Source organism: Lynx canadensis, chromosome E2 (assembly GCF_007474595.2).
Source record: "Lynx canadensis isolate LIC74 chromosome E2, mLynCan4.pri.v2, whole genome shotgun sequence".
Lineage (NCBI taxonomy): Eukaryota > Metazoa > Chordata > Mammalia > Carnivora > Felidae > Lynx > Lynx canadensis.
This window is the reverse complement of record NC_044317.1, coordinates 268,510-295,000: the sequence shown is the minus strand read 5'-3', so window position 1 is coordinate 295,000 and position 26,491 is coordinate 268,510. Positions and strand designations below refer to the sequence as shown.

General features: G+C 53.6%; 2 protein-coding genes across 5 annotated transcripts; one reads left to right on the top strand and one right to left on the bottom strand.

Moving 5' to 3' along the window:
- Positions 1-235: 235 nt before the first annotated feature.
- GAS8 (growth arrest specific 8) lies at positions 236-24,563 on the top strand. Of its 3 annotated transcripts, none has more exons than XM_030297218.2 (12): positions 236-333; positions 4,338-4,710; positions 7,052-7,138; positions 10,352-10,549; positions 11,532-11,738; positions 13,603-13,657; positions 14,536-14,741; positions 15,280-15,447; positions 15,910-15,996; positions 18,673-18,882; positions 21,600-21,665; positions 23,285-24,563. In XM_030297218.2, exons 2-12 carry the CDS (start codon positions 4,438-4,440, stop codon positions 23,432-23,434), a joined length of 1,707 nt encoding a protein of 568 aa, XP_030153078.1. In that variant the 5' UTR covers positions 236-333; positions 4,338-4,437; the 3' UTR covers positions 23,435-24,563. The 3 variants fall into 3 exon arrangements, with proteins under 3 accessions (XP_030153078.1, XP_030153079.1, XP_030153080.1); XM_030297219.2 differs by lacking the exon at positions 236-333 and adding an exon at positions 661-805; XM_030297220.1 differs by lacking the exons at positions 236-333; positions 4,338-4,710; positions 7,052-7,138; positions 10,352-10,549; positions 13,603-13,657 and having other exon boundaries at positions 11,681-11,738; positions 23,285-24,517.
- LOC115502054 (5-hydroxyisourate hydrolase-like) lies at positions 23,677-26,491 on the bottom strand. Of its 2 annotated transcripts, none has more exons than XM_030297223.2 (4): positions 26,360-26,468; positions 25,786-25,925; positions 24,414-24,549; positions 23,677-23,949 (listed from the first exon to the last, which is right to left on the bottom strand). In XM_030297223.2, exons 1-4 carry the CDS (start codon positions 26,417-26,419, stop codon positions 23,860-23,862), a joined length of 426 nt encoding a protein of 141 aa, XP_030153083.1. In that variant the 5' UTR covers positions 26,420-26,468; the 3' UTR covers positions 23,677-23,859. The 2 variants fall into 2 exon arrangements, with proteins under 2 accessions (XP_030153083.1, XP_030153084.1); XM_030297224.2 differs by having other exon boundaries at positions 23,867-23,949; positions 24,424-24,549; positions 26,360-26,491.

Sequence of the window (26,491 nt, the reverse complement as noted above, 5' to 3'; positions counted from 1 at the left end):
CGGGGCCCGGGTTCCCCCTAGCATCCTCCCCCCGAGCCCCGCAGCACAGGTGCGGCCCCGCCCGGCCCCGCGCGCGCCCCCTGCCGGTCCCGGGCCCTGCGGACCGTGTCTCCCGCTGCGGACCCTTGCGCATCCGGCGGCGGCGTCCCATCGCGGGTGCGGCTCTAGCGCCCTCTGCGCCCCCAGCGCGCACGCTCCTCCCGCAGCCGCGCCGACTTCCGTCCATTTGTTCACCCCCAGATATTTACGGGGTGCCAGCTACTCGTCGGTGCTTCGCTGGCCATGGAGGGGAGGCACGAGGAGAGGCAAAGGCGGCGCCCACACCCCTGGCCTGTAAGCAAAGATTTGCAGATTGTGGCTAATACTATGGAGAACCCATGTGGGTGGGGTTGGGCGGGAGTGTAACGGCGAGGCCGGAGTGGGGCGCGGGTGGGGGATGGGAGGTAGGGAGGTGGGAGCGGGCAGCCAGGGCGCCCCGGGAAGGCAGGCAGGATCCGGGCGCGTCGAGAACCGCACACACACGCCCCTGGAATGCGTCCCTGTGTCAAGTTCTTTGTGCGCAGTATCTCATTAATTCTCCCAGAGATCCAAAGAAGACGGTGTCCTGTTTTTCCAGGCGCAGACGTTGAGCACAGAGAGGGTAGGTAAGCTGACCAAGGCTGCACAGCCAGGCACTGGAAGCCAGAGGGTCCGAATTCAAGCCCAAAGACTGCACTTGTATAAAAACAAAACCAACCACAGAAGAGCATCAGGGAGAAAGAGTTTGTACCCAGCTGGGAGTGAAAAAGGCCCGCAGAGGAGGGAGGTGGGTATGAACTTGGTGTTTGCAGGACAGGCACCCTCTCGAAGGCAGGTGGTCCATACAGTTTCAGCCACTCGAGGAAGGCCCTCGCTGCCCAGCCCAACTCCAGTCACAGGGAGCCCACAGCCTTTGAGACTGTCAGTCCCCGAGGCTGGCTAATGGTTCCCATTGTTCTTTAGTTTGCAAAACAAGTGAAAACAAAAACTGCAGTTTGCAACCTTCTAAAATGATTTCGTGACCCTGTAGAACCAGCCCTTGCTGTGAGCCACTGGCCTCCATGTGACCCCAAAAGGCAGAGATTTGGCTTTCCAGGGACAAAACTGAGTTCTAGGATGGGTGGTGGGGCCATAAGCAAGCCAGTGAGTGCCCTGGGAAGTTGGGACAGGGGATAGGTACTGGCTGTTCAGAGTGAGCTGGGGTGGCAGATTGTATTTTCTCAAAATGGTCACATTGGTATTTCTTTAAAAAAATTTTTTTGATGTTTTTAGTTATTTTTGAGAGAGAGAGAGAGAGAGAGAGAGAGAGAGACAGAGCATGAGAGGGAGAGGGGCTGAGAGAGAGGGAGACACAGAATTCGAAGCAGGCTCCAGGCTCCGAGATGTCAGCACAGAGCCCGACGTGGGGCTCGAACTCACAGACCGCGAGCGAGATCATGACCTGAGCTGAAGTCGGACGCTCAACCGACTGAGCCACTCAGGCACCCCCAGATTGGTATTTCTGATTCCATTTCCAGAACCTTTCCACTCCCCTCAAGACACTCCCTCACCTATACTTTTCCTGCTTGAACCTGGGCAAGCCTTGTGACTGCTCTGGCCAATAGAGTGTGGCAGAAATGATGCCATGTGACTTCTAAAGTTGGGTCATAAGGGAGATTCACCTGTCCCTCAGAAGACCCCCTGGAACCTGGCCACCTTATGTGAGGAATTCCAGGCCACTCAAGACGCCAATGTGTGTGTTCTGGCCAGCAATAGCCAGTAGACCGGACTTAAGTCCTCAGGCCATGGGGCAGACATGAGACCCGCCTTTGAGCCACCCCTCTGGGGGTGTTCTGTGGAGCTGAGGTGAGCTGTCCCCCACTGAGTCTTGGCTGAACTGTAGACTCATGAGCAAAACCGATATTGTTACTGTATCAAGCCATTACTTTTGGGGATAACCTGTTTTGCAGCCACAGTAACTGTAATGGCAATTGTTTAATAATTTTCCCTATTTGAGAGATGGGTAGGTGGGTACAGAGGGGGTCTTGTCTAAGGCATTCCAGCTGGTGACCAGCAGGTGATCTGATTCCAGAGCCAGTGTTTATTTATTTTGAACTTTTCATTAAGAACATTTTTAAACAAAAGGAGAGAGAATAGCACAATTAACCTGCTTGTACCCAACACCCAGACTCAGCAGTTACTAACTCATGGCTGATCATGTTTCCTCTCTACTATCAATTACCTCCCTTCACTGCTGGATTTTTTTGAAGCAAATCCTACACATTATATAATTTCATTTGTAAATACTTCACTATTTATCTCTAAATGAGAGTCCAGTCTTCTCAAGTCCTCTGTTATCTTTTTTTTTAAAGCTTATTTATGTAATTTGAAAGAGAGAGAGAGGGAGGGAGAGGGAGGGAGAGGGAGGGAGGGAGACAGAGAGAGAACAAGCAGGGGAGGGGCAGAGAAAGAGGGAGAGAGAGAATTCCAAGCAGGCTCCTGTTGTCAGTACGGAGCTCGACACGGGGCTCGATCCCACGAACCATGAGATCATGCCCTGAGCTGAAATCAAGAGTCAGACACTTAACTGACTGAGCCCCCCAGGTGTCGCTGAAGTATTCTATTACCTTAACATCCAGGCATCTGTTGAGTTGACGTAGTGGTCTGCACTTGATCTTAGCCAAAAGGCCGAGAAGCGATGATGATGTAGTGGTCTGAAGCAGTTTACCTAACTGACCAAGTCAGCAGGCATGAGGAAGAGGCAGACATTAGACAATATGGTCAGGGGGTTTGTCTATGTTAACATTTGCTCTGTGATTTTGCAGGAAACTCAGATGCCATTTATCTGGGTTTTGGAGCTGCACAGCTTGATGCTGAATAAAAGTATCTTGAGCCACACATGTGAAGAAAAGGCTCTTTTCTAAGAATCTGAACTCAAATCCAATATGAAAAGCACAGGTCACTGTGGGCCTGTCAGGAGCCCGGGGAGTTGTCAGCCAGGGCTCTCTGTGGAACTATTCATCTCTGCAATCCATACTGATAAACTAAGCGATGCTGCTGCTTTTGACAAATGAATTCCCTGTCTCGTTATCCTGAGCTCACCTTCTTTTTCTTGCCCTTTTTGCTGAAAGAAATTCTTGTTAATGCATTTATTTAATTCAGAACTCCCAGACTTCTAAAGCAAAAAAGCCAATCAGCATGAGGCACCTAGCATATTGGGTCTGCCAAAGTAAGTGTTAAATAACAATAATTACCCCTCCGTGTTACCCAGCTGCACTGTCTGGCCTGCCAGATTCCCTCTGGGAGGCCCTGGCATTGGGGGAGGAGGCCCCTATCAGGCCAGTGGTGTAGGCACAGGGACGTGACCAGACCTCACAAAGGCCTCAGGGCCTGCTATAAATAAATCATGGCTCTGTGCAAGGTGGGTCCTTCCAATTGGCTGCTCCAGTCCGAGAGCAGTCATGGCTTCTGTGGGTAAACCAGCAAGCCCTTCAGGGTCCTCACTGTGGCTCTCGGATCACTGCCTGTGTGTGTGTGCCTGGGGCCTAAGCAAGCCCAGCTAAGGAGGCATCTTCTTCCTTGGGTGGGATTGGCAGATCCCTTCTTCATTACTCACACTTTGTCCCCAGTGCAACTCTCCAGGGCGAAAAAATTCTGGAATCTTCTCCATCCCCAAACAGATGGGAACATATGACCTGCTGCAAAATCACTAGTTAGGAAGATGTTAAAGGAGAGGGTGTACAAACAAAGAGGACAAATGGTGTGTAAAGATGGGCACTTGCTTATGACACATTCTTAGTCTTCTGATTGACAGGGAGTGATACACGTGGGCAACAGGGTGGTGGCGGGGGTTGGAAATTCACCTGCAAAATCATATAATGATTTGCAGTTTTCAGAGCAAGGGGTTGGGAAAGGGACCTCCTAAGGCTTTTTCTGCAGTGCCTGTCTGGAAACCCCTGGCAGAGGTTTCTAGTTTTTCCTCACCATGAGGACCGGGGGCCACAGAGGAGGCCTCCTCTGGCAGAGCAGTTTATTTTTGAGGAGACACTTGCCGACTTCAAAACTTTGGAGCTAGCTGGAAAATACTTTTCTTTCCTATTTTTGTTTTGTTCTGATGGTTTGCGGAAACCCAGCTACCTTCCACCCTCACCGCGGCAGCTGGTGGGAGGAATTTTCAAAGGTGGGAGGGGGTGTGGCCCAGGGGCGTAACCTCGGCCCAAATTTGAATCCGATTTGCATAGCGTCTGGGAGCCTTGGGCGGCTGATCTGTCTTTCCTTGCGGTCTCCCTCCTTCGTTGAAGGCACTCTTACTGAACACCTGGTATGTACTGTTGTTCTAGGCGCTGTAGGTAAGAAGTGGACGAAACAGTTCCTCCCCCTCCGGGGAGCTTAAGTTCTAGTCGGGGAGACACGCAAAAAACACCATAATCCCCCAACGAAATGCGCTTAGGAGCTTCGGGAAGATCCAGAGTGAGGTTGACACCAGGCCGCCGCAAGACCTACTCGACTCGGGCAACCCCGGGTTCCGCCCAGCGCGAGTTGCTAGGAGCTCGCCTCCGCGGCGGCGAGGGACTGTACCGGCCGGCCGAGTCTCGCGAGGATCTTCGAGGTTTCGCGCGGGACCGCCCATCGGTTGCCGGGAGACGCTGCGGCCTCCGTCGGGCGGGCGCCTCTGTCTGCAGGTCGCGGCGGGAATCCACCGCGAGAGCCATGGTGAGGAGGCGCGGGGTACCCGGCTAGGGTCCCTGAGGGGGCCAGGGGCTCCTCGGTTAGACAGTCCTGCGCGCAGAGAGACCCCTGGATGGGGAGGCCTGGGGTCCCGGGACCTGTGCGCACTGAGACCCCAAGAGTGGGCAGGCTTGGAGCTCTGGGTTCCTGGAATTGAGGCCTTGGTGCTCTCCTGGCGTTCCCATGAGGAGAGCGTGGGGCGCTACGCTTGCCACATCCCTCATCCCGCACGCACGTTGAGCTGATAGATCTGGGATCTCCAGGCTCCTGTGCTCACCGCCCCCCCCCACCCCCACCCCCGCGCCGAGATCCAGGGTTTGATGTGCAAGCCGTCCAGAAAACAGAACCTGGGACAAAAAGATTTCCCATTTGTTATGGAAGTCTCAGTCCTCCGATCCTTGGGCCCTAGGGTCTGACATTATAGGGTCCCATGGAGCACAGTCGGGGTCAGGGGACACCCTAGGACGCCCAGTCTCTGGGATGGAGAGTGAGGCATACCGCAGTGGCTGGAGTTCCCGCTACAGCAAGGAGTACTGGACAGAGCCCCAGGATACAGGAACCGCTGTTTCCTTGGAGAACCCCGTGGGAGGCAGGCCTGTCCGAGCAAGACGGGGAGCTCACCGCCTCTCCAGTTCTTCCTCCTGCCTCTCTCCTGTACTGGGGCCCTCAGCTGCCCTGGCACCCATGGTATAGACGCGTTCAGTAGCGCATTTTCTGGGATGTAGCCCGCGGGCCATCAGCTGGCGGGGAGAATGCCTCTCCAAGTCCCTGCGGTTGGCTGTGAATTGCCAAGTAGTGGTGAACCTTTGGGACCTTCTGATGGGGTGGACTTCTCGAAGGAGGAAAGATTTTAGTGGATGGGTCTTTTAAAATCAGCTGGAAAAGATCGCTAAAATACTTATGTGTATCACTAGCTTGTGGGAATATGGGTGATTTTCCTATTCACTTTTTGCTTTTCTGTGTTTTCCGAGATATCCACGTAAAACTTTTTTGTAATCGTAAACATGTTACAGAGGCGTGTAGACATGCATGTACACACATGAAAACATTAATAGGGACGTTTAGACACACAGATATGTTACAAAAACATGTAGATTCATGCACATGCAAAAGCATGGGTCACAGAGTTGGGAGAAGTCTAGGCATAAAGACAGGGATTTGGAAATTCAGTACCTGCTTGAGTGGCCCTTGAGAGGTGAGTGGAGGTGGGAGGTTTCTCTCATCTTGTCAAAGTTGTTAAAAGCAAGTGACACTAAGAGCAGGTCCGTGTGGTGAACCATTTATAGCACACCCGTAGCGAGTGCTGTCTGATTCAGCTCCTGACAAGGCTTCTTTCAAGGATTTATTTATGTATTTATTTTAATGTTTAAAATTAATTAATAATAAATAATGTTTATTTACTTGTTTATTTGTTTAAATGTTTGTTTTTGAGAGAGAAAGAGAGACAGAGCGCGAGCGGGGACGGGGCAGAGAGAGAGGGAGACACAGAATCCGAAGCAGGCTCCAGGCTCTGAGCCGTCAGCACAGAGCCCGACGCGGTGCTCGAACCCACGAACCGCGAGATCATGACCTGAGCTGAACTGGGGTGCTTAACCGACTGAGCTACCCACATACCCCAAAGATTTTTTTTTTTAAGTTTATTTATTTTGAGGGAGAGACAGCGGGAGCAGAAGAGGGGCAGAGAGAGAGAGAGAGGGAGAGAGAGAATTTAGAGCCTGACGTGGGGCTTGATCCCACAAACTGAGATCATGACCTGAGCTGAAATCAAGAGACGCTTAACTGACTGAGCTACCCAGGCGCCTCTGATTCTCTGAAGGAGTTTTATATTTGGAAGAAAGGAAGCCTTCTATTACCACCTGTGATCATTGCTATGGAGACATTTCTCCTTAGACTTATTGAACAGTTTCTTGCAGGTTTCTCTATGGTGGTGACCAAGCATTATAGCCAACATAGTAACATTTGGCAGTGTGGTATCGGGGTTTGTCCTGGCCAAGCACATTTTGCATCTACACCAAGGAGGTCTCTGCCACGTACCAAGGAATGGATTTGGAATGAGTTCCCCGTCCCTTCCTTTCTGAGGGAGAAAATGTTCTCTTCTAAAAAGGAAGATTTTTTTCCCTTGTTTCTCCAGAGGTGTCAACAGAGAAATGTGTGGGTGGTGAAGGGTGGGGAAACCTTAGGGCGGAGTGATGTGCTCCAGGTGGGGCATGAGACAGTGAGCAGTAGGACAGAGGTACCACGACAGGTATTCCTCTTCCGGTGAGCCCGGGAATTAATCAGAGCCGGGCCTCCCTGTCTTACCCGATCATCTCTTCTTTAATCAAAGGCGCCCAAGAAGAAAGGGAAGAAAGGGAAAACCAAAGCTACCCCGATTGTTGACGGGCTTGCTCCGGAGGACATGAGCAAGGAGCAGGTGAGCAATTAGGTCGGGATGGGACTGGCGAGTGTCGTTCGAAGTTGTCTCTGGCTGTTTGTCTTTCTGAACTTCTTTTTTTTTTTTTTTTAATTTTTAAAAAAAAATTTTTTTTTCAACGTTTTTATTTATTTTGGGACAGAGAGAGACAGAGCATGAACGTGGGAGGGGCAGAGAGAGAGGGAGACACAGAATCGGAAGCAGGCTCCAGGCTCCGAGCCATCAGCCCAGAGCCCGACGCAGGGCTCGAACTCACGGACCGCGAGATCGTGACCTGGCTGAAGTCGGACGCCTAACCGACTGCGCCACCCAGGCGCCCCTTTCTGAACTTCTTACAGACTGTTGCCCACTGCCTCCTCGCCCACCTCCCCTCAGTGTGCTCCTGCACTCGTGTCCAAACCAAGATGACACCTCTTCCCATTTCCATACTTTTCGTCGGCTCCAAAACTCTCAAGCACAGTACAGTTTAAAAAAGGCATCAGTACACTGAAGACATTTTTAAATAGGGTGGTAGCAATTTGGAAGGAAATGATTTTCCAAAATAAAAACTATTTTTAGTTTTCTGTATATCCTTTCAGTCTTATCCTTTTATGCACCTGATGCTTACTGAGCTGTTATATGCATATATAATATTGTTTATTTTATTTGCATTAAACAGTAGGAATTATTTTAAGCCACTTACCCATTTTGACGACATTAGGGACCAGAGAACGTAATTATCTAATTATAATTCCAGTGAAAAACTGCAGCACGTGGTGAACCATGAGAGCAGGTGTGGTGGCCCCTGCAGCCTTTGTGTTGGTGACTGACCCGTGAGTGAGTGTCTGCTATAGGCCTCTTGAGGGTCCCATGTCAGCTTGTGGGTTGGTGTTAATAACTCCCTTGATAGTTTTAAGACATAAATACAAAGGAGACAGGGACAGTGACATGAGCTGAAGTTGATGAGCTGGACAGAGGCCCTTGTACACTAGTGAAGGTTGCTTTATTTTACATGCGGGGGAGCCTCAAGCCGTTTAAGGGGATGGTGATGGGTTCCGGTTTGTGTTTTGGAGAGAGGGTGGGGCTGCTGTGTGTGGAATGGACGGCACATCACATTGCCATCAGTTGAGCTGTTTCTCGTCTCCCTGTTTACTTCTTGTCCCCGTGGATACAGAACTGTGACACAGCAGTGGTTAGGTTGCACGTGTGGGCACTGACACCTCAGAACTGTCTAGGGTCCGGGCAGGGGTGAGGGACTGGGGACAGCTGCAGTCAGTTCACTGGATGGTTACCTTGGGGGCACTGGGCTCCAGTGTGGTCTGTTTTCTGCTTTTCAAAGAGAAGCTAGAAATCTGGATATTTATAAGAAACCTAAATATTGAGGGAAATCTAAGACTGTGAGTCAATCGAACTAGGTAGGAGCCTGGTTTAGGCTATCTGTTTGAGTCTAGATACGAAAGGTCTGTGCCATGAGGACACTGTCATCTGCTGAACCCCTCATCAGACCCCCATGGGGAGGCAAGCCCCACCCAGGTTCCTCACCACAGAGCTCTGGCTGCCCCTCCTTGGGGGCTTGTTATCTTGGCCTTCTCTCTTCTTAAAGTTTTTAATTCATTTTATTTATTTATTTTTACTTTTATCTTCTAATGTTTTATTTCTTCTTGAGAGAGAGAAAGTATGAGCAGTGTAGGGGCAGAGGGAGACGGGGACAAAGGATCTGACAAAGGATTTGCTGAGAGCAGAGAACGCGATGTAGGGTTCGAACCCATGAACCGTGAGCTCATGACCTGAGCTGAACTCAGACGCTTAAGCAACCGAGCCACCCAGGCGCCCCTCTCTCTCTTTTTAAAAAATGTTTATTTATTTGTGGGGGAGAGGGGCGGAAGGAGAGAGTGGGAGAGAATTCCAAGTGGGCTCTACTTTCAGTGCAGACCCTGTGCATGACCCTGGGGTCATGGCCTGAGCCGCCATCAAGAGTCGGACGCTCAACCAACTGAGCCACTCAAGCGCACCTTGGCCTTCTCTTGAAGTGAGAAGTGTGGTTTCCCTGTGGGGAGTGGGGTTATCAGGAGAGAAAAACTTGACAGTGAGTAGCCTGAAGTTGTGCTCCGAAGATGACTAATTCTTGTTGGAGATGAAATTCCCAAGAAAGCCAAGAGCCAGCCCCACGTAAAAAAAAAAAAAAAATTAACCTATTTGGAGATTTGCAGTGGGCTTCAGACAAAACCTTTTTGACTGTTAGGGGTTCTTCTGGGTTTGTATATTTTTTTTGCTTAACATACCTTTAAAGGTGAGCGTTTGTTTGTTTGTTTATTTATTTATTTAAAGTTTTATGTACTTATTTTGAGAGAGAGCAAGGGAGGGGCAGAGAGAGAGGGGGAGAGAGAGAATCCCAAGCAGGCTCCGTGCTGACAGTGCAGATACGGGGCTTTAACTCTCGAACTGTGAGATCGTGACCTGAGCTGAAATCAAGTCGGATGTTTAACTGAGCCACCCAGGCACCACCACAAGGTGAATGTTTTTTAATTTAGCCTTGTTTTGTTAACGTGTGTACATGCTCCATCATTTTCATATTTATGTGTCTTTGGGCCATATAACCTTTTAGTAGATTTACTCTAATTTCTCAGCCATTTCCCTATTTAAAATCATCTCAGATTACTTCCTTTAAACTTTTCTTGCTGTTGTAATAATGGTGTGGCTAATGTCTTTGAGCAGATAACTCTTGTATTTTTTGGTTCTTTTTTTTTTTTTTTTTTTAAATTTTTAATGTTTATTTACTTTTGAGAGAAAGAGAGCATGAGCAGGAGAGGGGCAGAGGGAGAGGGAGACACAGAATCGGGAGCAGGCTCCAGGCTCCGGGCTGTCAGCACAGAGCCCGACGCGGGGCTGGAACTCACAAGCCGTGAGACCATGACCGGAGCCGAAGTCAGACGCCCAACTGACTGAGCCACCCAGGCGCCCCAACTCTTGTGTTCTTTTGAGGAATTCCTCTAGTATAAATTCCTGGGAATGGATGAAAAGATACAGTCATATTTTGATTATTGGTTACATTCAAGGTACTTCTGCTATTTTCTGAATTATGTCCTGTCCTCGGGACCTTTCTAGCATCATATTTTAACATCTCACTTTTAGTTTTTACTTGTTTTTAGGTGAGAACGGCCTTTCTCTCTTCTTCGCAGCGGGCGGGGTGGGGGAGGGCCCTGCTGGGCCTCACGGCTGCGCTCTGCCCGGCAGGTGGAAGAGCATGTCAGCCGTGTCCGCGAGGAGCTGGACCGTGAGCGTGAGGAGCGCAACTACTTCCAGTTGGAGCGGGACAAGATCCATACCTTCTGGGAGATCACGCGGAGGCAGCTGGAGGAGAAGAAGGCCGAGCTGCGGAACAAGGACCGGGAAATGGAGGAGGCTGAGGAGAGGCACCAGGTTGAGATCAAGGTAAATGCAGCTGGCCTGCCCGTCCCTGCTGGGCATACCGTATGGCACAGAAGAACGGGGCTCGAGCAGGGGGGCATTTTGTTGCTTGCTTTGGGGTCACAGCCCTTTGTATCCTTTACACTGGGAAATGAAGGTTTGTTGTTTTTTTAAGTTTATTTATTTTCAGAGAGAGAGAGAGAGAGAGAGAGAGAGAGAGAGAGAGAGAGAGAGAATGAGTGGGGGAAGGGCAGAGAGAGAGAGAGAACGAGTGGGGGAAGGGCAGAGAGAGGGGGAGAGAGAGAATCCCAAGCAGGCTTCATGCTCATCGCAGAGCCTGACATGGGAGATCGTGACATGAACTGAAATCAAGAGTTGGACACTTAGGAGCGCCTGGGTGGCTCGGTCGGGTGAGCGACCAACTTCAGCTCAAGTCATGATCTCAAGGTTTGTGAGTTCGAGCCCCGCATCGGGCTCTGTGCTGACAGCTCGGAGCCTGGAACCTGCTTCCGATTCTGTGTCTCCCTCTCTCTCTGCCCCTCCCCGACTCATGCCCTGTCTCTCTCTGTCTCAGAAATAAATAAACATTAAAAAAAAAAAAAAAAAAAGAGTTGGACACTTAACTGACTGAGCCACTCATGAAATACTCATGAAAGTATTTTTTATAAAAGGGTATGTGCACGGGGCACCTGGGTGGCTCAGTCGGTTAGGCGTCCGACTTTGGCTCGGGTCATGATCTCCTGGTTCGTGAGTTCGAGCCCCACATCGGGATCGCTGCTGTCAGCTTGGAGCCCATTTCAGATCCTCTGTCCCCCTGTCTGCTTCTCCCCAACTTGTGCGCTCTCTCTCTCTCTCTCTCTCTCAAAAATAAATAAAACATTAAAAGAAAAAAAAGGATATGTGCCTGCAGGTGAGCATGCACGGGCAGGTGAGCAGGCGAGTGTGCGTGTGCCGCGGTGTGGGTGAGAGTGTGCAGGGAAGCAAGCGGTGCTCTCGCTGCCTGCAGGTGTACAAGCAGAAGGTGAAGCACCTGCTGTACGAGCATCAGAACAACCTGACAGAGATGAAGGCTGAGGGTGCCGTGGTCATGAAGCTGGCCCAGAGGGAGCACTGCGCACAGGAGGGTGCGCTGCGCAAGGACATGCGGGCGCTGAAGGTGGAGCTCAAGGAGCAGGAGCTGGCCAACGAGGTGGTGGTGAAGAACCTGCGGCTGGTAGGTGTGAGGGCCGCCAGTGCCTGACTGGCTGCTGGGGACCGTGAACTCCCGATTAGTCAACTTACCTGGGAATTCATATTTTGCTTAGAAGCTTCCTGCATTTTGGGAATTAGTTGAACTATTTAAGAAAAAGACAAATCCCATTTGGGGGCCAAGTACAGAATTTTATTTCAGATCTGAGCAACAAATGGACTTCCCAAGGGGAAAATCCAGCCTAGGGTCCTCTTCATGTGCTGCTGACACCTGACACCTGGCTGCTTTCCCAGGGAGTCTGTCAGGTGCATTTAGAAACATACAGAACCGGGGCGCCCGGGTGGCTCAGTCGGTTGAGCGTCCGACTTCGGCTCAGGTCATGATCTGGAGTTTGTGAGTTCGAGCCCTGTGCCGGGCTCTGTGCTGACAGCTCAGAGCCTGGAGCCTGCTTCAGATTCTGTGTCTCCCTCTCTCTCTTCCCCTCCCCTGCTCGTGCTCTGTCTCTCTTTCAAAAATAAACAAACATTAAAAAAAAAAAAAGAAACCTATGCAACCATTAACATGTCTGGTATGCCAGCCCCTCCGTGGCCATGGCAGTTTGTCATGCAAGCTGGGTTCATAAGCACCTGGCTAACTTTTTGGTCCTTTCTGAGTGAGGCTTGGGGGTTCCAGGTGGAGGTTGAGATTCATTTGCCTGGTGCCCATAAGGTGCCAAGCCCTGTTCTGATCTCTGGGGACATATAGGGAACAGGACTGAGAGAATGACTGCCCACGTGTGGTTGACAGTCCAGGAAGGAGACAAAAGACAGAACGAAGTGTTGGATACGTGGAGCACGTCCACAGTCATAAACGCTGTGGGGAGAGCAGTGCGGGAAAGAGGATGCAGTGGGTTGAGGGTAGGGTTGTATTCTTCTCCAAGGAATTCTGGGAGTGTCTCATTGAGAAGGTGACATTTGGGCAAAGGCTGGAAGGCGGTGGGGCTGAGCCAGGCTTAGGGAGACCAGGTCTGGAGAAGGCACAGGGGATGGGCTGTTGTGGAGGCCCAGAGGAGCAAGGGGCAAGGTGGCTGGGCAGGTAGGTCAGAGCTTGTCGGCATCAAGAGCCACAGTCAGGACCCAGCTGTTGACCTGGGTTTAGTTGGGGGAACTTTGGAGGTTTTGGGCAGAGGGAAGATGTGTCTGACTTTGGTTTTCTAAGGTTCTTCTTGGCCGTGGGTTCGGAAGACTTTGTCAATACGTTTGCCTCATGCTGGAGGCACCGCAGCCTCAACTAAGAAAAGACTTTGCAGTGAAGGCTGACGGTGAAGTCTTGGACCTATAAGAATAGTCTGGTCTTTGCTGACAGACAGATTTCCAGTGAATTTGGTGATGTGAGGCTGTGTGCTTACCTGAGGCCTGGATATGGAGTAGTTATGTGGTCAGAATTCCCCTTTGTGCAAAAGTACTATCCTATAAAAAATAATTAAATTTTCTATTCAAAACCTCTCTATATAACTGTGAAAATAATTGTGAATGCTGCTCTAAGTCACAGTTGAAGCAGGCCGTCAGGCATCTGGAGAGAACCTGCAGCTCCGTGTAGACATGGCCCGTGCTCTCCGACCTGTGGGCAAGCTGAGTGAGGGGCCAAGCACGGTCAGTGTTTAGCACGTCTGTTAACATTTGGTCACTAACCAAGGAAAGTGAATTATGAAACACGGAAGTTACCAAAACCACGTTATTCTGAGCATGGTCCAAGAGCTCGGAGATGAGGGGAACCCAGCACCCTCCAGAAACAGCGCAGAGTTTCCGGAGTTGGATTTTCCATACCACCGAGGAGCAGGGCCAGCCCCAGGGAGAGGCTTCTGTGTGTGTCTGTCACCTAGTAACGGCCTGCTTCTCTGCCTTTGCAGAAGCACAGCGAGGAGGTCACCAAGATGCGGAATGACTTCGAGAGGCAAGTGCGAGGTCAGTTCCTTACATGCGTCCTGTCAGAAGGAAATTTACCTCTAGGGCCTGCTCACCCAGGGCGCAGAAACCAGGTTAAAATGGCCTAGACACGCAGAGAGAAAATGTAGTTTCCAAGGCTGACGGATTGCCCAGAATCCCGAAACAACTTACTTCCACGCAAGTTGGGGAGGCTGTGATTACCACCTACGTCCCTACTCCTGGCACAAATCAGCAGTTTGAGGCACGTGGCAGTTATTGTCTTGTGGGCAGTATTCTTAGAATAGTCTTTTCATGGCTTCTGGCCCGAGGAGGCTCCCGTTTGAGAAGTCTGTCGGGTTCACTAATAAAGCTCTAGAGTCGGCCTGGATGACCACCGAGCCGTGGGATCAGCTGACACTTGGTTTTGGGAACCCTAACCCTGGGATTGATTATCAATGCCTGCTACAGGCAAAGGAAGGCAGACAGTGGTGTGTGTGTGCTGAATATGTCATCTGTGAGCCTCAGCAGAGAGAGGTCCACTCAAACCCGTCCTGTGCTTTGCCCGCTCTTGTGTGCACAGCCTTCATCCCGGTGGATGTTCCTGGGCCGTGTTTAGAAGTCCCATCTATTCTTTTTTTTTTTTTTTTAATGTTTATTTTTTGAGAGAGCATGAGCAGAGGTGGGGCAGAGAGAGACAGAGGGAGAGAGAGGATCTCAAGCAGGCTCCATGCTATCAGAGCAGAGCCGGACATGGGGCTCGAACCCATGAAACAAGAGATCATGACCCGAGCCGAAATCGAGAGTCGGACGCTCAACCTACTGAGCTGCCCAGGTGCCCATAGGTTCCATCTATTCTGATAGACACTGGGCCACCTGTTCCTCTGCTAAGCTGCCCTATATGTGCTTCTGCCTTTCAGAAATTGAGGCCAAGTATGATAAAAAAATGAAGATGCTTAGGGATGAACTTGACCTGAGGAGAAAGACTGAGATCCACGAGGTGGAGGAGAGAAAGAACGGCCAGATCAACATGCTGATGCAGCGGCATGAAGAAGCCTTTACGGACATCAAGAACTACTACAACGACATCACCCTCAATAACCTGGCTCTCATCAACTCCCTCAAGGTGCTGCGCTAGGGCCGGCTGGGCCGGGGGCCCCAGACACTAGGTCTCCATCCCGTCGGGCCCATTACTCTCCTTCTAAAGATGTTTGATGGTGCCCCTCTGTCCTTGTTTGAATTCATAATGGAGCCTCTCCACACCTGTGGCTGGCGGCAGCCAGGATGTTGCCCTGACTGTAGCGTAGGTGGGGCTCGTGAAAAGGACACATTCGACAGGTGGAAGCTTCATGTGGAACTGTAGTGGGAGCCCCAGCGTGGCTGCACAGGTGGTGTCATCACCACGCAAGTGCTGGCAGGGACAGAGTTCCCACGGTGGGGAATGCCCCTCGGGTCCTGGAAAAGTGTAATCTCAATTTGTGTGGAAGCAGCCTTCCTAGAAGATTCAGAATAAGTGAAGACTGCAAAATTACTCCGTGTTTATACACAGAACAGGTCTTCAGGACCGTCCTTGGTGGGCAGGAGGGCTCCTGGCTCTGCCCTCTGAAGACCTCGGCTCTGCCTGTCGAACCCCTGCCGCACCCCTGCCGTACTTGTGCCAACAGGAGCAGTTGGAGGACATGCGCAAGAAGGAAGGTCACCTCGAGAGGGAGATGATGGAGGTGTCCGCGCAGAACAAGCGCCTGACAGACCCTCTCCAGAAGGCTCGGGATGACGTGACTGAGATGCAGAAGAAGCTCGGGAACTATGAGAGGGACAGACAGACCCTGGTTGTGAGTTTCTGCCTGACTGTGCCTCCCTCCTTGCACTTCCTCCTGGGCTAGGAGAGGAGAGACATCAGCAAGGTGTCTCCTGGGTCCCAGAGCAGGGTCGGCCTTTAGGGCAGGACTGGGGGGCTGAATCTCAGCTTCTCTGACTGGTGTCCTCCATGGACAGGATGTTAAGCTGGTGCACATTCTGGGCAATAGGTGTTTCCACCAGCCTGCTGCGGGGGGCGCTCAGCTGCTTGTGTCCTTGAGCCAGTCCTTCGTTCATTCGTTCGTTCCTTCATTCATTCTATCAATCTCTACACTGAGGATGGGGCTCGAATTGACAGCCCTGATCCAGAGACACCAGGTGCCCCTGAGGCAGCTCTCTTCCACAATTATTTTTGGCCTTGCCATCCCCCAGGAGCCTGCATTACGTGGACGCCTGGTCCTGAACACTTTGTCCTCCACCTTTCATTTTCTCTCCAGCGCACAAAAGCACGTTTGAAGGTTGCCGAGAAAGAGCTAAAGGACCTGCAGTGGGAACACGAGGTGCTGGAGCAGCGATTTCTCAAGGTGAGCAGATGCCAGGCCGGCATCCCAGGGACCTCCAGTCAGGGAGAGACCCTTCCTGTAACCCTGGCTCGGCCATTGGTTTCAGGAAGCCTTAAAACCGCGGCTGGGTTTCTAGGTTCGAAAGCTGGGAGTCCTGTTGTCCACTTCTCACGCTCTGCAGCCTTATGAGGCAAAACCCTGTGGTACATTCTAGAGAAGGCCCAGGGTCTCACAGAGCAGGTGCCCTGCTGGGAGACCATCACCCCCAATTCTCTTTCCCCCCGGCTCACCTCTGAAGTGAAGGGTATGTGGCCCTTGCATCGAGGGTCTTTTCCATGTATGTACATGTGTTTAAGTAGTAAACTGTCGGGCACACATTGTAAAGAAGTCCTGGAGCCCTGCCGTCTGTGAGTGAAAATGAGAGGGCCCTCCTGCTGTGCAGTGCTGGTTCTCACGAGTGGTAGCAGCTCCTTGAGTTTTGTGCAGACTTCTTCCTGTGCACCCTTATGTACGGGTGGCTTCATGCCTGAAGAACGCTGTGCTTTTTTTTTTTTTTTAACCTCACCTTGATTGTGCTGTCTCCAGATTGTACACACAGAACGGTCATGTTCGGCTCTGTGCCAGAATGCTCCATTTAAAAAAAAACTTTTTTTTTTACATTTATTTATTTTTTGAGAGACATAGAGAGACAGAGCACAAGTTGGGGAGGGGCAGAGAGAGAAGGAGACACAGAATCCGAAGCAGGCTCCGGGCTCCAAGCTGTCAGCACAGAGCCTGATGCGGGGCTCGAACTCCCAAACTGTGAGATCATGACCTGAGCTGAAGTCGGCCGCTTAACCCAGTGAGCCACCCAGGCGCCCCAGAAGGCTCCATTTGTTATGCAGCCACTTCCCCTGGAGAGGTGTCTTTGTTTTCGTCCTTTGCGGTTACAAACCACTGCCACTGTCCTCCTTTTAAGTTTACCTTTGTGCAGGGGTGAGCATCTCTTTTAAAGTCAGTCCCTAGCAGTGGCTTGTTGGGCCAAAAGGTTTGTGTTCCGAATTTGGGTAGAGGCTGCACAGAGCGTTGTTCTGAGTTATGACTCTGCCCAAAGCACCCAAGGGGCCACTTCCTGCCTGAACCAGATGTCACTAATTCAAAACTTGCTGATGTGATCGGGTGGAAGATGTCTCGTTGAATGTGCTTTTCTGAGGTACCCCGTGAGTGGCACACATGCCAGGCAGAGCAGTTCCGTCTTTGTAAACTTTGGTTAATTCAGGTTTTGTTCCTTTTCTCGCCTGATTGAGATTCATGCTCACAGACAGTGATTATGGAATGGTCCAGATTCCTCAGGTACATCCCATCATCCCATCAGATCTAGAGTCACCTTCTTCAGAGATGCCTCTGAGGGTCCTGCAGGCTGCTGGCCGGCCAGGAGAAGGACCCTTGAGTCACCAGTGAGATGTGCCCTGCGCCCCCCCGTCCCCCCCGCCCCCGCCATTGCTGGCTAAGGGGGTGTGCATTTGGGGAGGAGGAAATGGAGGCTGACTGCAGAGGCTTGCGTTGGAGCCTGTGCACTTTGCCCCCTTCTCTTCTGTTTGAGTGTCGTTCGTGGTATGTGCCAAAGTCAGTGTTTCCTGAGAAAACCAAGCGTGTCGATGTGTCAGCAGATTTTGAAGACCAAAGGGATGGACTGATTGAAGTGAATCGAGGGAAAACTGTACAGTAAGGAGAAGGAGAAGGTGCTACAGGTTTGAGCATAACCCTCTTCTCTTCTTAGCTGTAAGACATGTTTTTTTTTTTTTAATTTTTTTGAATGTTTATTTATTTTTGAGACAGAGAGAGACAGAGCATGAACAGGGGAGGGGCAGAGAGAGAGGGAGACACAGAATCGGAAGCAGGCTCCGGGCTCTGAGCCATCGGCCCAGAGCCCGACGCGGGGCTCGAACTCACGGACCGCGAGATCGTGACCTGAGCTGAAGTCGGACGCTTAACCGACTGAGCCACCCAGGCGCCCCAAGACATGTTTTTAAACACGTAGAGAACATTCTGGAAGGAGTTACATCATGGATTCACATGGAGGCCTCTGGGAAGTTGGGTTAAGGGGCGTTCACGTTTTATACTTACACACAGTCTTGATTTTTCTTTAAGGTGCTCAGTTAAAGGAAAAAGAATCGGAAGATGAAAAAGAACACTTCTATTTATTGACAGGCTGGTCTCCAGATGTGCCTCGTGGGGCATGTTCTAGGATCCAGGGCTGGCAGAGGGAGTGGATGGATCCCCACGGGCCCCACTCCCAAGCATTGCTTGCTGGAGTTTGATGCCTTGGATGTGACGTAGGGGTGATCAGGGACATGACTTTCCTGAGCCTCCTGAACAAACCCAGGGCCCCAGCCTCTCTGTGGGGCTTCTCCAGCTCTAACGAGGGTGCCTTCCTACCTCCTGAAACAGCTTAGTAGACGAGGGTCCAGTTAGTGTTTCCTCCTGCTTTCCACAGTGTGGATGGCTGCAGCCCTTTAATCCCGTCACAGAGAGTGGGTGTGGCGGCAGTGTAAATGACACCCAGCCCCCCCATCCGTGGGTGGGCCCTGGTGAATGGAGTTCACTCGGCAGAAGTGGTATGTTCTGGCCCAGGGAAGAGGCGGGAGGGGGCTTCTGACCAGTGAGATGCTTCCGGGGGAGGTGGCCTCTTTGTCCACTGCAGCCTGTCCCTTGCAGGTACAGCAGGAGCGAGATGAGCTGTACAGGAAGTTCACCGCGGCCATCCTGGAGGTGCAGCAGAAGGTGGGCTTCAAGAACCTGGTTCTGGAGCGGAAGCTGCAGGCGCTGAGCGCTGCTGTGGAGAAGAAAGAGGTGCAGATTAATGAGGTGCTGGCGGCCTCCAACCTGGACCCTGCTGCCCTGACCCTTGTGTCCCGCAAGCTGGAGGTAGGCCCCAGGCGGGCTCCTGGGGGGGTGCTGGGCTGGAGCCTCACGTCCTTGCCCCCCAGTAGGTGTCCTGAGCTTGGGTTGGGGGTCGCTTGTTTCGTGTGTTTGTGTCCAGCCTCCGTCATTCCGGTGGGGACCCTCAGGTGGTGTTGGGAGGGTCATGGGTTTCCTGTGGCCTGAGCATAGATGGGGCTGCAGATGTCTGCTCACAGGCCCGTGTGTGCCATCAGACTCCCCAGGTTCTCTGTTACTGGCTTTGCTCAGGTCTGAGGTCTTCCGGAGTCCCCTCCTTAACCTCTCAGCCCTTCTGGCCCTGAGCCCACTGCCCGTCCAGTTCTCGAGATGGGTTTAGTTCAGCCTATCAGGCCCTGGGTTTCTCAAGCTGCTGTGGGCCGGCGCTCCTCGGGAATTTGGCAGCAAACCTAGAGACGGGCCTGGGGGACAGTCGGGCCCATGAGCTCTCAGCTGAGACTACTGCCACAGTCTGCCTGGGTTGCTTTGATGTCCGGATGTAGGCTGTGGGCAGTTAGGACGGGGAAGTGCAGGGCCGTGGGCAGTTAGGACGGGGAAATGCAGGGCCGTGGGTGCCCCTTTGTGGTGGCGGGTGCTGTGGCAGGGTTCCCAGAGGGAGTTATGTCTGAGCAAAGGCCACGAGTTCACAGTTCCTCGTGGTGCTCCTCTATGCTGGAACCATCTTGGGCACTGGGGACAGCAGTAAACAAGACAGATGGGGCCCGGGTGCCCATGGGCTGGTGGGGCCAGCTGAGGAGCCCTGGCAATAGCTGCCAGCTTTGGCTCAGCGAGCAAAAGCCTGATAGCACCTGGCAGGCCGTCTTGCCTGGAGCCGGGCCTTGTGTCTCTGTTCCCTGGGCCTAGTTGGGGCACGTCACAGAAAGAACGGGTGAGGCTGGACAAGGGGTCTCTGGGCTGCCGCGGGAGTGCGGCTGTGCAGGGGTCCTGGCCACCTGGGTGACCTACTGTAGCTGCCAGGCCTGAGACAGCCCCAGGTGCAGTGCCCTTGGGTGCCTGGGAGACAGACGCGGGTGTGCATGGCCCCAGAGAACGCAGCTGGTCTGCATGTCTTTATGGAGAGGCCCAGTGAGGAGAGGCCAGCTTGTCCCAGAGGTGGATCCTTCCAGGATAGACGGTGCCTGTGTGTGTCTGCTTTTCCTTCATGGAGAAACCGATCTTCGGAGTTAGGGGCTGCTGACTGCTTCGGTTTGCGCAAGCGTGTTTCATCCTGAGAAATGGCACACATAGCATTTTAAAAAAAATGTTTTATTTATTTATTTTGAGAGAGAGAGAGCGAGAGAGAGCGAGAGCGAGCAGAGGAGGGGCAGAGAGAGAGGGAGAGACAGAGAATCCCAAGCCGGCTCTGCACTGACAGTGCCGGAGCCTGATGCTGGGCTCGAACCCACGAACCGTGAGACCATGACCTGAGCCCAAACCAAGAGTCCGACGCTTAACTGACTGAGTCACCCAGGTGTCCCTACACAGGTAGCATTTTTTAGGTGATTTGTCCCTGTGTAGTTCAGCTGAACATAAACCCCCCTTTGCTCACATGACACCCAGGCCCTGAGGATTAACTCTGTGTCAGGCCACTTCATGTTTATGTAAAGCATCCTGCACTGGCCTACTGCCCACCTGGCCTTGACCTTAAGCTTGCAGCTCCCACTTGGTTGTATCCTTGTGAGCCCCTTGCTGCTGCTTGGGTGTTGGGGGGAGTGCAGGGCTGAGGCGAAGGGAGCAGAGCCAGAGGGATGGGGGTGATTCTCACGCTGTTGGCTGTGCCCCTGGGCTTGGGGCTGGTAAGGAAACATGGAAGGTCCTGGGTGGGGCAGACTGGATCAGAGAGAACCCTCTGGGAAGGTGGGAGGTGAGCTGGCACTGAGTAGGGGTGAAGGACTTATTGCTGGTGGAGAAGTGCTGAGGAGTCCAACGTTATGTAGTGCCCATTTCTGGATGAGACCAGGTGCTGCTTTCGGGCAGCAGTGAGTCCTGGCTCAGGGGGTGGCAGGGCCAGGAGGGCCTGAGTCACTCAGGACAGGCTCTCAGGGCCTGTGGTGGTGCAGCCACATGGGAGGGGCCTAGTCTGGGCTGGCAGCACCATGGACTTGGGTCTGGGGGCCCATCTGCGTCCTTGTCCTTGTTTGTGTGTGAATCCCCGTGAACGCCGGCCGGCGGGGAGCGAGGGCCCTGTTAGAAAGGTCAGGACGGCTTTCCTGCCTCTACTTTTGGGAGGGGCAGCTGGTCTTGGAGCTGGATGAGGCTGTGTTGCCGGCACTCATGATGAAATCAGTCCGGTCCTCAGTGGTTGCTGCAGCTGGGCCTGTGGGCCAGGGTCACTGTGGGCCAGGTGGCAGCTCTTGCCTTTTCTGGACACTTCTCTGGCCAGGCAGGAACCCTCCAGGCAGCAGGCAGGGGTTCCAGGGGCCTTCCCTGGGCCGTGGTTGGCCCGGCTTCTCTAATCTCTTGTCCTCACTTCCCACCATCTGGACAGTCGCCATCTGGAGAGGCAGATGGTATTTTCCCTTTCTCCTCTGAAGACCTTTCTGTGTAGGCTGGCTGCGCCCTGTGTGGATGCACACCGTGATGGGGTCAGGCTGCCATTCCCTGGATGTCTGAGGTCCCCTGCTGGAGCTCCCAGACCCCTGCCAACCCCTGTCTACCTCAGCTCAAAGACAAGCTCTAACTCACATCCACCTTTCTCTCCTTAGAATGTTCTAGAATCAAAGAACAACACTATCAAGGACTTGCAGTATGAGTTGGCCCGGGTCTGCAAGGTATGAGGAGCCTCCTTGACCCTCTCTCAGGGCCCCACCCGATTTACACCTTGAGGCATACACAGCCTGAGGCTGTCTGGGCCTTCTAAGGGTCACTGTGTGTGTGGACTGGGTCTCTGATGCTGCCACGGGAGCGCGGTTGTGCTGGCATCCTGGCCACCCGGGAGACCTGTAGCTGCCAGGCTTGAGACAGCCCTGTCTCAGCTGTGGCCATGGTCCTGGTGTCCCTCACAGGGGCCTGCCCAGTGGATGTCTGCTAAATGAGGGCGCTCTGTCCCTGTCTCCCTGTTTGACCCTTTACTCTTGCTGACCTGGCCTCTGGGGTGACTGGATGGGCCTCCTTTGCTTCTTCTATGTAGGGGACAGTTACGAGTCTAAGCTTCTCTCCCTCCTTTGTAAGTCTGATGAAAGCTGCACCCCGTACCCACACCAAAGCCACCGGCAGTGTGGAGGCCTCCCGCTGTTGGGGAGTGGCAGGGAGTGCCTTGACCCTTCTGTTGTCTGCCTCATGAGCCCCAGAGGCCTGGGCCCTCTACCCAGTATTCACTCCTCTGTGGGTGAGCCCCCAGCTCTGCCTTGGCTTTGCCTGTGGGCAATGCAGACATAGCGCTGCCTACAGATACATTTACCTCGAGCAGCCACCCCGGGAGTGTGACTCAGATAAGCCCATAAACCTGCCGGTGGACATTGCATCCTGGTTCTACTGTGCACCCTGGGTTGTGGAACCCCAGGAGGGAGGCAATGCCTGTCACTGGCGCTGGGCTCCAGCGCCCGTGACCAGATCTCCCTGAGCCTTTCCTCAGCCCTGCCCATCTGGACACTTCCCTTATACGCTCTGGCATCCCCTGATACTTAGATCTACAAAATTAGAACCATCTACTGGTGTGTGCAGTTCTAAGGGAATGTATCTGATGGTCAGGAGGTCCGACCCCCAGAAAAAGGTGAGAGCCAGGACCTAGCCCCCAACTTCTGTCTGGAGCCCAGCCTGAGCTCACCCTTTAAATCTCAGCTCCAAGCATCAGCACCTTTTTCTTGATAATGGTGAGGATGAGGTCAGACCAGGCTCCAAGCATTTCCTGCCATTTCAATCCCTTGTAACCACTCCGATGCAATTAACTCTTTAAAAAGTATCCATTTTCCAGAGCAGGGAACAGGAACCTTGCCTGTGTTGGCCCCACCAGCACTGTTGCCCAGACCTTAGCCTTCCTGGGATCGGGGATGGAGGGCCGCCTGCACTCTCCACCCACAAGGCAGGGAGGGTCACATACACGTGGAAGGTCATGCCCGTGAGTCAGGGATGACCGATTTGAATGAGAAATGCCTGGCAAGGAGCCAGGAGCACGTTCAGACTCTAGTTCTGCTCTGAGTCTGTACCTCCTGCTTCAGTTTCCCCATCTGTGAAACAGGAATAACGGCAGCGTCTCCCATTGTGGGTTAGCTGAGTTATGTACGTGAAGGTGCTTATGATCAGGTGTGGCGTACCGTGAGCCGTTGGGAAAGGTTAGCTTTAAATGGTTTTCCTCCACCACCCTCCTGCACCCTCCCGAGCTGAGTAAGGCCTGGGCTGGAGTCACCCTCGGTGTGGCTCCGCCCCTCCCGATGCTGCTCTCACCCCACAGGCCCACAGTGACCTGCTGCGCACCTATGAGGCTAAGCTCCTGGCCTTCGGAATCCCTCTGGACAACGTGGGCTTCAAGCCTCTGGAGACGGCCGTGATTGGGCAGACGCTGGGCCAGGGTCCCGCGGGGCTCGTGGGCACCCCAACGTAGTGCCCGCCCGGGACTGCTCCCTGGATGACACTCCCTTTCACCAAGGACAGGAGCGGTTTGTCTTTCTATTTGTATCGTCTGCAAATGAAGTTTTTCTACATTTGCTGTGTGTCCTGTTGCCTGGCTACGTGGAGGAGAGGCACCTCCAGGACCCATGGTACCCTGACCACTTCCTTCCCTGCCGCCCTCCTTCCCACCTCGGGCCAGGGCAGCAGCAGCCGAGCCCAGGAACCGCAGCAGCCTTGCTGATGCCAGCACTGACTTTATTGATGCCTGAGACTCCGCGGCTACTGGAAATTGGGGGGCCAGAATCTCCCGCAGGGAGTGTGAACTGGTGCCCTCTGTTGAGGAGTCCCAGTGAGCTGTGGGGATGGGATTGATGCTCACAGGCCAGCAGTTGTCCAGAGGAGGCGATGGCGCAGCCACTAGCTTCCTCGATACGTGGTGTAGGACCACGGGCTCAGCAGCAGGGGCACATGGAACCTGTGGGTCTCGTTGGTGATGGTGAAAACGACCTGAGAAGCAGAGAGGGCACCGGGACAGAGTGAGGGTCCGGTGCAGCACACAGGCAGCCCAGACTGTGGACCAGGGGCAGAAGTTAAGTGGGGCTGGAGCCCCGAGGGCCAGATGAAGCCAGTGGAGAACTGGAAAATGGTGAGGGCTGCGGATGGGGCTGAATCCTCCCCCGGAGAAAGCCCTCGGCTTGGGGAACTCGAAGGATCCGCCCTGAACAGGGTCAGGTGAGTGCCTCTGTCCACAGGGGCTGAGTCACTTTTGGCCCTGCCCCACAGCTTTACCCAGGGACAGGGCAGGGATGGGTGTGTTGTGGTAAAATCCCTGGACACCTTTCTTCTGAGAGCTCAAAGCAGGTGAACTCACTGCTTGCCACCGCCCAGGGAGAGGTGGGACCAGCCTGCCCACTGCAGGAATCTTGGTGAATCACAGGCCTCCACCCCTCTGGCCCACCCCCGGCCCTCACCTCCACATACGGGTAGAAGCTCTCCTGCCCCCTCTTCTTCCAGTAGCCCTCAGTGTCAAAGGACAGCTTGTAGGTGCCTGCCTTCATCGGGCCTGGTGGCAGGAGCCCCGGGCAGCGGCCATCCGAGTCGGTGTAGCTGGGGAGAGTGGAGTCGGAGGGAGTGAGGAGTCACCCCTGCCTGGCTCTCCAGGGTCGGTCGGCCCATGGCCTCAGACGCCTCCACGACCTGAGTCACCGGGAATGCCCTGCAGCAGGCCACGTTCTAGGGCCTGGGGTCTGGAGCAGCTCGGGGACACCACTGCAGTGTCTTTTTAGGGAACTCCAGTACAGAGAAGCAGAAAAGGAAAAAAAAAATCTATTCCATGAGCAACAATCCCTTTATACTGGCATATATTTTTTCCAGATTTTCTCAATGCATAACTATGCTTATTCATAAACTTGGAAAAATACTCTAAAATGGATTATTCTATTCATACTGTTTGATAGCTTGCCCTTTTCATTTAATATATTCTGTGTGGCTTTCTGGATCAGTAACTGTCCCCAAACCCCCATCCTCATGGTGGCCTGTTTCCAGCTGTACCGAGTGTCTGAATGGAGGGTTCTGAGGGCCTGGCGCTTTGCTCACTGATTAGCCCCCAGTCACGTCTGGAAAGTTCTCCCATCGTTCCTGCCACCTGTGCTTTCAAGTTTCTGTGCTGTGACTGGAAGGAGCAGCATGTACCCACACAGTTTATGGGGGAGAAGTTGGGAATGGGTCTCTAGGACCCTGCGGGGGACTCCATATACTCCTTCGAGAACCTGGAACCCCAGCCTCTGCGAAGGGGCGGGAGATGAGCTCTCTGTCCTCAGGCCCTGAACCCTTGGGGCCCAGCCGTCCACTCCCACCACCAGAGGGAACCTGCCTCCTTCAGGAGACTCACAGGGCGGCCCCAGCGCTACAAGGCAGGGCCTGGGCTGGGCCTAATCCAGCGGAGCCTGGGGCAAGGGGCCAGGGCCTGCCGAGCCGCCCACCTTTTTTGCTTGCCTCTCGCTGCCTTAGTCTCCGCGACTATAAAAGGGGTAATTATGGAGCCTGGCCACAGGCTGTAGTGAGAATAAGAACACAAGAAAAGTGTTCAGTGCACTGCCTGGCACAAGGTTACCTGTTAATCACGGGGACAGTGAGGCGTTCAGATGACACTTCAGGCCTCAGCCAACCCTGCCCTCAGGGAGAGGCAAGCCCTGGCTCCCGGCCCAGTAGGCACTGGGGCTGTGAGGCCGCACCAGTGTGTTCTTTGGCCCCAAGGCTGAGGGGACCATAGCACGGTGGTCAGCACTGCCATCCAGCCCACACTTCCTGGCTATCTGGACTCTCTGTGACCCTCAAGCCTACCTTTTTCTCAGCTCCGTCCACTGCTGGCCATGGTCCTCGAGCCTGGACAGACGGAGGCAGAGGCCCTGGGCTGGGAGCCCTGAGGCCGTGTCCAGCACATGCGTGGTCAGCGGGCTGCTGACCAGCTCCATGCCTCTGCCCTGAACCACGAGAGAGGGACAGGGATGAGCGTGTGGGGCCCAGCCCTGTGTCCGCACTGGCGTAGAGACCGCAGCCTCGGAGTAAACAGCCCCAGAGGACAGAGTCCCCAGCTGCCCCTGGACCCTGGAGGGGGCGGGGTTGGGCTGGAGTCGCTGAGTCAGCCACGTGAGGCTGTGGGGCTAACACACTGAAAAACATGCTGGTCTGACCCCCATTCCCCCACACTAGACCCTACTAGGGCCCCCTCCCCCCCGCCCAGCCACTGAAGGGCATCTCCACACACGGGCTTCCTTCTCCAGCCAGTCAGTGCGGGCAGGGGCTGGCCAGACCCCATCTCCTCGTTCTCCCAGAGCCCCTGGCTCATGCGCCACCTCGGACCTTAGCCCCCAGGCCGCGACGAGCCAGGAACCCAGCGTCCGGACCCGCCCCCTACCTCCGAGGAGCCCAGGTGTCGCTGGAGCGCCCGCAGTCGCGGAGCGGCCCCCGACCTCATGCCGGAGCCGCCCACGTCCACCACCCCTAGAACGGTGGTCCTGAGCGGTGGTCCTGGGACGCAGGTAACCTG

Coding starts and splice junctions, on each gene's coding strand:
- GAS8 (XM_030297218.2), top strand. CDS start 4,438: ATGCGCTTAGGAGCTTCGGGAAGATCCAGAGTGAGGTTGACACCAGGC. Junction 10,550..11,531: donor GGCACCAGGTTGAGATCAAG/GTAAATGCAGCT, acceptor CGCTGCCTGCAG/GTGTACAAGCAGAAGGTGAA. Junction 21,666..23,284: donor AGTTGGCCCGGGTCTGCAAG/GTATGAGGAGCC, acceptor CTCACCCCACAG/GCCCACAGTGACCTGCTGCG.
- LOC115502054 (XM_030297223.2), bottom strand. CDS start 26,419: ATGAGGTCGGGGGCCGCTCCGCGACTGCGGGCGCTCCAGCGACACCTG. Junction 25,926..26,359: donor GACACCTGGGCTCCTCGGAG/GTAGGGGGCGGG, acceptor CTCGTGGTTCAG/GGCAGAGGCATGGAGCTGGT. Junction 23,950..24,413: donor GCTTCTACCCGTATGTGGAG/GTGAGGGCCGGG, acceptor TCTGCTTCTCAG/GTCGTTTTCACCATCACCAA.